We start from the raw sequence: 9,519 nt of genomic DNA, 5'->3' as shown, positions 1-9,519 counted from the left end.
CCCCCCCCACCCCACCCCAGCCATCAGGAAGCAGTGACACAGCTGAAGATCTAGGAAGGAGAGGGCAGCACAGTGCGCTTTCTACATGGGTTATTTGGAACTGGAGTAGTATATACAGAGAACTGGGGTCCTACACAGCCTTGTACATGCTCAAAACTAAACAGAAATAAAACGTGGAAGTCCTTTGAATTCTGCCTTTTATGGTTAGCAGTTACTGGAGGAAAGTCCGTTTTAGTGCATCTGAAGAAACCCCAACTTTCTTGTAGACTCTTTTGGTGTAAAAAAACAAAAGAAATTAGTCTTATTAATGTGTCTGTATTTCTACTTCATATACAATTAAAAAAAAAAAAAGAACTTTACATTAAAGGTGTCCCTTTTTGTACTGGGTGACATGCCAGCAGTGTAGCCAAAAAGAACGTAAATTGGATTGTGCGGTAACAAACAGCAAAATCCTGCCACCTGCATCCTACTACGGCGTGTGGGCTGTTTCACTCCCGTCAAACAGGCCCATTCCCTTCTTTTCCCACACCAGATCAAAAGTGGGGCCATTCCTATAAAACGTGTCTGAACCACAGTGGGAGAATCAGGGAGAACATCCCCGACTCCCCCAGAGCGCGGCACATTCAGCATCTTCCTGCCCCGCACCCGGAACGAAGAGCCACAAGGACACCACAGGGTTCTCAAGTCACTTCAAACGCAGGCTTCACCCCCCACGGTGACCTAGGTAAAGAGATTACGTGGCCGACCATGGAAACAGCTGCTGTGGAGCTCAGCCTGACTCAAAGGCTCAGAACCAAGAGCCTCAGCGTTCCGAAGTACGTCCTAAAGCGGAGTTTGGGATCTCGGAGTTGTGGCTGACTTGCAGTTCACCAGAAGAACCTGCAAGCCCTGCCTCGTCCTGACAGACCACTGACCACCCCATCCTCCTCCTGCCTGCCTAAGGGATACAAACCGTTCTCTCTTGAGATGCTTCCAGTAGTTGAGCGTGACAGAGCGCGTGTGCGTGCACACGCGTGTCGGGGTGGTGAATGGGATCATGTTAAAGTCACATTATATTTTCAGCATGAAACATACAATTTCAATCAACTCATCTACAGAAAACACCAACGCGGATAGTTTCTTGTTTACACGTGACTCCAAATTTGACTGAGGGCGAGGGAGTCAGGGAAAATTAACGATTCCAAATTTTTCCTGACTTGCAGAAATAAAGAGCTTCATTTATCCTCTGTGTCCCCTTCCAAGTCTCCCAATAAGTGCCTCCTGCTAGAAGTAGGAAATGCTAGGTGGGGTTTAGAGGGAAGGGTTGTTACTCTTTGAGATGTCAAACATTTTACATGACTGCAGCACTAGAATCTGCATACAGAGGGGAACAGGGGAGAGAGAAGGACATACATTTGAAAAAAAAATAAAAATTTAGAAAGATGATTTCACTGTTACACATATTCTGTCCACATTGTCAGCAAAGTAAGGCTCTTTTTAAATTATGAAAAGATTTTGTGCATGTTTTCCCCTCTAAAAAACATCTGTAAATGATTTTAGCTGTAAAATGTTTGATTGTGAAGAAAACAAAAACACAAAACAAAACAAAAATCCAAAAAAATAAAGACCAGGCTTCCTAAAAAATAAAATAAACCAAAGAAAATCCCTCTAAATCTACAGCAATATTTTAACTGGAAAAAGGTCCATTTTCTCTGGTTCGTCAGTATAAAAGGTTCCTTTATTTATATATATTTCAGTTTTTAGGATGCAAGTTCATCTTGCTCATCTTCTCATGTATGGTCCATTGAGAGACTGCTTGGGCACCCCAGCAGCATTCATGTAGCTGTGATGGGAGGGGCCAGTGTACATCATGTTTCCATGAGGATTTGGCTGCATAGGCTGCTGGGTATAGGCCTGGCTCCCCATCATTCCCATCTGCATCTGCATAGGATACTGTGCTGTCTGGTTCATGTAGGCAGGGTTACTATGGTAACTGCTGTTCATCATGGGCTGTGTCATCCTGTAGCTGTTCATGGCGTTCAGGGTGTTCATATTCATGGAGTTAACGTTGTAAGGGGCGGTTGGCATCAGGTTGACTCCCATGTTCATACCCCGCTGAACAGCTAACGTACGAGGACCGGCCTGCATGGCAACTGCGGGTGGGCTGCGGCCGTAGAGCTGCTGCTGGTGTGCAGTTGCAGAGGGCAGCGGTGCCGACTTCGAGCGGATGGAGATGTGCCCCTTGACTGGCATCTGCCCCTGCAACCTCTGCGTATGGGGGATACCGATGTTGGTAGCAGACATGTTACACTGAAGCAGGGGCGACGTGAGGTTCATGGTGGTGGACGCCAGGTTCGGTGGGGGTGTCATAGTGGCTTGTGCTTGTGCTGTGCCGGCTAACGGATGAGAGGGAGCGAGCTGAGCCAATCCTGTGTTGGACAGGGAAACGCTGGTTGCATAGGAAGTCACAGCAGGAGAATGGCTATAAGGCATGGCATGAGGGTCCATAATGGTGTTTGTCAGCTGCTGCAACTTGGCTAGACTGAACGTGGCTGATGGTTGTGAATAGCTCCCAGCACCAAAATCCCCTGGAATCCTCTCATAGATACTTATGTTACCAGTGCTTCCTGATTCAGGTATTTCCATGATCATAGGTGCTGGGGTGAAGCTGTTGTTCATGCTACACTGAGACAGCGGAGGTTGCTGCTGGGGCGGAGGTGGGGGCTGCGGCTGCTGCGACTGAGGCTGCTGCTGTTGCGGCTGTGCTGCTGGTTGCTGGTTACTTGGAGGCCTTTCTACTACACAGCTCTGAGGTGACTTGATATTGCAGTTTGCTGCAGGCTGAACAGTGTTTTGCTGCATCATGCTGCAACTGCTGCCAATGTTTGCCATTTGCTGAGTGACAACACAACTGTTCTGAGTGAGGCTGCTAGAAGAAGACAGTCCTCCATACGAACAGCTGCTCTGGGAAGAGTTATTTCCACAAATGCTGCCTCCCATAGTGGAGTCATAGCTGCTGGGGTTTTCGTAATTCTCTGTAGTGCTCTCAATGCTGCCAAGGTCACTGAAGCCACTATCCACCACCTGCTGAGAGTGGTCCGATACTGAAGGCACATCCATCATGGGGCTGGTCTCCATGTTCTGCATAGAGGGTGCGGACAGGGATCCTTGTTCAGGACTTATCTGGGTGTAACTGCTCTCCAGAGCAGGCACATTTGGGCTGCTGACAGAACGTACAGACTGGCTGGGGTGGGACTGAACAGAGGATATTGGACTGTTGTGTTCTGAGGCCTGGCAATCTTCAACCATTGATATCTGAGGATCCTCCTCAGTCTGGGTGTAACTCTGCAACGTCTGACAAGCTGCAAGAGTTTCTTCACAGTCCTGGTAAGCTACATCATGCTCATTGCTTTCCTCCTGTGTCAAGGACTGTACTGCTTGAACAGTTTCAAGATCTAGTTCACTATGAGGAATCTCTTCCTCTTCTTTTAATTCAATTAACCCTTCTTTATTACTTTGCTCTTCTTCGTGATCATCTTCAGACCCAGGGATGTGCTCCGAGCCCACCGACGTCTCATTGGAAGCCTGCTCTTCCTCAGAATCTGCCCCCCCTTCATCTTTTTCTTTTGCATCTTCTCTACTGCCTGGCATACTTGTTTCTAAAAAACATTCTTGCACCTGAGGCTCCTCCTTCACCCCTTCTCTAACAGGCTGTTCCTCCAATTCTTTCTTCTTCACAGACTCCAGATGACCATCATCTTCATCATCAGCATCATGATCTTCGTTTTGATTTGTCACTGCTGCAACTTCCTCTTCTTCCTCGTGGTCATGCTCAGGTTCATCTAGCTCTTGCTGTTCTTCTTCTGATTGCCTTTGCTCTTCTAAAACGCGTGGCTTCTCCTCTACCTCCTCTTCTATCTCAGGCTCTTTTACTTCTGGCGCTGGACTGCTGTTGCTGTCCACAGGAGAAACTGCTCTTACTTCACTGCTGGCTGTATCTTCCTCTTCTTCCTCTCCTACCTCTTCTGCTTCTATATTCCCATCATCCTCTTTCCTTTCCTCGATAAGAGGCAGCTCTTCTTTCGGATCAACACTTTCTTCTTTATCTGAAGTTTTGGGCTTACGCCCTGGTTTTGAATTAGCCACCTCTGCATCAACTTCGTCATCCTGAGCTGACGGTGGCACCTTTTCCCGGTTCAGTTTAAAGCCTGGTTTTCGACCAGGTCTTTTCTTCCAGTGGACTGGCTTTCGGCTTTTCCCTTTTGGCCATCCCTTCTTCTTTTTCATGGGTGTAGAAGTATCTGGCTCAAGTGAAGAATCCTTTGCTTCACATTTTCTCAGCATAGATAATGGTTTCAAAGTTGGGTTACCTGAAAACACAAATTGAAAGACACTGTTCAAACATTTTTTGTTTGAGCTAAGCATTTGCAGAAGCTTTCCCAAGCATTCCCATCATGTTTATCAACTCTCTGTATCAACACTAGCTTAGGGGTTTAGTGTGAAGGGTAACAAGAACAACCAAGTCTGCTCCTTAGCAATCACACTGAACATTACGTTTTCAAGGAACGCCAATGCTTTCAAGATTTTGCATGGTCAGAAGCTCTGAGCCTTTAATTCTAATTAAACAAAGTTCAAATTAAACACCAGTCAGGGCCTGGAAAGACTCACCACCCTTTAAGAATTTTGTTTATACAATATATTCACAAATGAAAATGTTCCAGTGTAGGGGAACACAGGAAGGTGCAGTAAAAGCATGTTTCCATTTAGATATGTATTTTGGGCATCTGCTGAAGAAAGGAAATATTTCCACTATTTTCATGGCTTATGCTTTTAGATGCCAATAGAAATACACAGATGACTGGTTTGGCTGGATTTATTTATTTATTTTTAATCTGAGACATCATTAAAAGGAAGCTCAATTTCTCTCTCGACTGACTTTTATTTGATAAAGCAAATTTTGCGTTTCAGTGACTTTAGAACAGGTTCAGAGCTTATAGAGCCAGAAAGGCATGTGCTCATTTACTGAGAACTTAATACTGTAAGGCATTCCCTCAATTAATTTTGTTTTGAACCTGTCGATTAGGATAGTCAGGGACATTTTACACAACTGTTGGTAAACTACTGCAACAGTTAATCATGGACACTAGTTGACAGTCACACTTACCATCTGAATTTCTGTCTTCAAACACTGAATTTACTTAATCTGCTTTTGTATTAGTTTTCCCTTTATCTGCTAGGCAGAAAATCTCTCTTACCAAATAACAGTTCTCACCTAAGTAGTTGGCAAATTTATCCAGTCACACTTTTGCCTCTGCTTTCTTAAATCTATCATTACAGAACATTTGTTCTAATCAGCCCATGACTGTTCTCTGAACTATTTCAGTTCATCAATACTCTCATCAAGGGTGAATAACTGAGGGAAGACGGTTGTAGTAGTTTCAACAAAACTAAATAAAGAGATGACAGCATGTCTCTACTCCACTTGTGATTTCCCTGTTCATGTATTTAAGGATCTTCTGAAGCTCTTTAGCTTTGAGCTAGAAAACCATGCTAATTACTGGACGGGACCTTCAGATACTCTCTCATAGGCTTTGTCAGTGCACTGCCCTTCACGTCATTTACCAAATACCCTCTTTTTCTGTCAGCTGCTGTATTATTTTTAAATCTATCTATAAAATAGAGGTACAGACAGATACCTGACCTGGACCAATCTCCCTCAGAACAGAACAGTCCTGTTGGAAGGGACTTAACGATCATCTAGTCCACCTGCTTTGCCCCCCACTAATAACAAAGCTGCTTAAATCAAGCTGCAAACAAGGAGTAATTATTTACTATGCATTAGCTTGATTTTGTAACGTTATAGCTTAAGCCAATGTTTTGATTAAGTCAAATGCCTCTCAAAAACACGACATAGGTAACGCCAATTACCCTCATTAACCAAGCTGCAGTCTTGTAAAAACGTATCATTGTCTGACAAACACATTTTGCACATACCAGTGTTCATTTGTACTGAGCAAATAACCCCCCCTGGACTCTCTGCCGAGTAATAGGCCAGTCACCCTACTGTTTAAATCAGGATGAATGTCACGCTGATGGGCCTGTAATTAGGTTGGTCATCCCACTCTATGGGTATAAGATCAATTTCCCCCAATATTCCGAGTACATTTATTCATATTTCTGCCCTTTCTCCCGTCTTAAAAAATGTTATTGATTCCACAATATGAATTTCCCAAGAAGAGCTGTTTTAAGTCCGCAGTTATGCAACAAAGGTAAAATGAAATAATATGCTCCTAGTAGTTCGTAAACACTCCTTCAAACCTAATCATAGGTCAGCTGAGTCACTCCTGCCCTTTGCTCAGACAGACATTTACTGCACATCTCTGTGATGAGAAGCATTCTGAAAAAAATCCTGGTATTAAAAAATGAATTTAAAACAAACACTGAATTAAAATTTCAACAACTCCCTGAAGTCATCCATAAACCAATATTTGGGATGTGAACAAAGAAAAGAAAGGATCTGCCACAGACAGCACAGCATTGGGCAGGAAGAAGGAAACACTGCTTTCATAGTATATATCTGTTACAGAGGATTAGATTTACCACCTCTTAGGTAAAGACTCTTTGCTTTTATCTGTGCTGTCACGGATTTAGTATTTTTAGGCACACAAAAAAACCCAAATGATCTTACGCTGGTAGGCTCCCTGGTAAGAATGTCATATCAAAGGTGTCCAGGCTGGGCTCCCCAGTACAGGACAGACATGGAGCTACTGGAGAGAATCCAGCAAAGGCTCACTAAGATGCCTAAGAGACTGGAGCATCTCCCTGATGAAGAAAGGTTGAGAGTTGGGACTAGAGAAGAGAAGGCTCAGGGTATCTTAAGATAAAGATGTGTAAAGAAGATGGAGTATTAGTTACTAAAATACTGTATTTCTGAATTGTCACTAGGCAGTGCTGCCCCCCTCCACCCAGCTTAATGTTTTATCAAAAAAGGCCAGCTGGTTATCTGACCGACTGTCCCCTGCATAACCTGTTTAGGGAACTGAAAGTACCTTGTATTTTCTCTAAGATCATTACAGTTTCACTACATACATGCAAAGGCACCTGCATTAAAGGCATAAGCAGCCAGCAGATACTGTTTGATGTCAGGAGCAGCAGCACCCTAAAATAGTGTGCTCACTACTTTATTACTTCAGAGGTTCTGACAAATTTGCAGAAGCTCAGGAAAAAAAAAAAAAGGAACAGAAATGACACAAGGGAAGAGAAAACACTAAATGACAAGTGGAGAGTAAGAAAGTAAAGTATTTATAAAGTAGGTGAGCCAGAAATTTATCATTGTAGTATATAAGGTGTGTGAGTTAAAACACTGGCTTTCCAAATGCCATTTTTAATCCCTGGGCACTCTATGGACCATTTGTAGTCTGCAAGAGATGGTTAAAAAATCAGTAATGCATTTTATAAAGCAACCTATGTGTGTGGAATCTCTAAAGCGATCTGCATCTCCACCAGAGAACACTCAGAAGAGCACAGATGAAAAAAACGGAAAACTAGTTATTCAACAGATCTTCTCCCAACTCTATAGTCTTATCAGGAGTGCTGGAGTACCATAAAAAAAAAAAAATGTATTTAATGAGTAATTTGATCACAACAGAACTAAAACCACAATGGTATAAGCTGATTGTGCAGATAAGGGGCTACAAGAAAGCTGGAGGGGGACTTTTTCCAAGGGCAAGGAGTGACAGGACAAGGGGTAACGGGTTTAAACTGGAAGAGGGAGATTGAGATGGGACATCAGGAATAAATTCTTCCTGGAGAGGGTGGGGAAGCACTGGGACAGGTTGCCCAGAGAAGCTGTGGATGCCCCATCCCTGGAAGTGTCCAAGGCCAGGCTGGATGAGGCTTGGAGCAACCTGGTCTAGTGGAAGGTGTCCCTGCCCATGGCAGGGCTGGGACTGGCGGGGTTTTAAGGTCCCATCCAACCCAAACCAATCTATGATATGGGCCTATGATATTCCCAATAAGCAAACTTAATGCATCAACACATGTTTGCACTCAATTTACACAGTTATATCCTGCTATAAGGATTTAAGGGTAAATGGCTAGTATACATGGCTATATTCATATTGATGCTTTCACTCTTTTAAGTACTTCTAAAGAAAAATTCTCCTCTGCTAACCACAGGCTAGTCAAAAGCCATGTATTCATGAGTTTGCTCCAGCGACGATTGTTTTACTGTGCGATAACAGCACCATACTTCTCTTTCCCACAGCTCTTCGTTTTTACTTGGCTGGCTGCCCTGCACTATGCAGGCCATCAAGGGAACAGAACACGTAGCAGCCATTATGAAGATTACTCAGGGAGCATCTGAATGACAGATGTTTCTTTTGAATTGTCAGTGTGCTCTAAGGAACCGGTTCCAACCAAATCATTTTATTTGATGAACTGAAGGTTCAGAGAACTTTAAGGAGATACGAGAAGCTGAGAGGCAGGACATGCAGTGTGATGAAGAACAGGATCTCAAAAGAGACAATTTATTATTTCTCTTTGTTATGGAAAACTGAGGGCTGTCCAATTCATTTCTGTTTTATTTCTGTAAGTGACCCTGCTGCACAGGTTTTTCTGCTATCACAGACACAAGTCCCACTAGGACAGCTGAATCAAAAGGATACCCTGTGACCAGGTCATTGCTAATAAGATACTTAAAAGCATGCACCGCATTTTCATAAGACTTGGGACTGTTCGAGGCTGGTTTGACTGGTAATTTATGCCTAACTCTACATTTTGGCTGAAGTTACAAGACAAGAGCTGTTCAGCCTGGGGAAGAGGACGCTCAGGGAAGACCTTATTGCCCTCTACAGCTCCCTGAAAGGAGGGTGCGGGGGTGGGGGAGCGGTTGGTCTCTTCTCCCATGGGACAGGTGATGGGACAAGAGGAAATGGCCTCAAGTTGTGCCATGGGGAGGTTTAGATTGGATATTAGGGAAAATTTCTTCACCAAAAGGGCTGTCAGGGATTGGAAGGGGCTGCCCACCGAGGTAGCGGAGTCACCATCCCTGGGGGGATATGAGACGTGTGGACGAGGTGCTCAGGGACACAGGTTAGGGGTGGTACTGGCTAATGCTTGGATTTGATGATCTTAAACATCTTTTCCAACGAAAAGATTCTACAATTCTAAGGTAAGCAGCTTGTTCTGTCATGAGCTGGTATCACCTGACACGCAGTGACACGCTACGTGTATCAAACATTCAGCAACATACCACCAAACCTACCATTAGTGTCATCAGATTCCTCCTCGTCTTTGGACTTCCTCTGAGAAGAGGGTCTGTGCCTGAGTGTGTCTGGTGGGGCTAAGTGCCGAAAGTATCCACTGGGCAAAAGTTCATTCTCCTCCTCTTCGTCCTCCTCCTCCTCTTCCTCCTCCTCAATCTCGAATGTAGGCTCTAATCGGGGCATTGGTCGTTCAGAGTCGGAGTCCTCAAATGGTTCATCCAGCACTTCCGTGGTCTCCGAGATTGTTTCAGTGACAACACTGCTATTATGGTGC

At 44.2% G+C, this 9,519-nt stretch overlaps 1 protein-coding gene across 1 annotated transcript in view; it reads right to left on the bottom strand.

Moving 5' to 3' along the window:
* Positions 1–1,061: 1,061 nt before the first annotated feature.
* KAT6A (K(lysine) acetyltransferase 6A) overlaps positions 1,062–9,519 on the bottom strand; it is a gene marked incomplete at its 5' end in the record, with an annotated part of 24,087 nt that continues 15,629 nt past the window's right edge. Inside the window, 2 exons of the mRNA XM_010159555.1 lie at positions 1,062–4,349; positions 9,245–9,519. The exon at positions 9,245–9,519 is cut by the window's right edge and continues 35 nt beyond it. Of these exons, the coding sequence (XP_010157857.1) occupies positions 1,762–4,349; positions 9,245–9,519 (2,863 nt within the window). The remainder of the gene's footprint in view (positions 4,350–9,244) is intronic.

Source organism: Eurypyga helias, unplaced genomic scaffold, assembly GCF_000690775.1.
Source record: "Eurypyga helias isolate BGI_N326 unplaced genomic scaffold, ASM69077v1 scaffold2119, whole genome shotgun sequence".
Taxonomy (NCBI): domain Eukaryota; kingdom Metazoa; phylum Chordata; class Aves; order Eurypygiformes; family Eurypygidae; genus Eurypyga; species Eurypyga helias.
The sequence above is the reverse complement of the archived record's forward strand: the minus strand, read 5'-3'. Positions and strand labels throughout refer to the sequence as shown.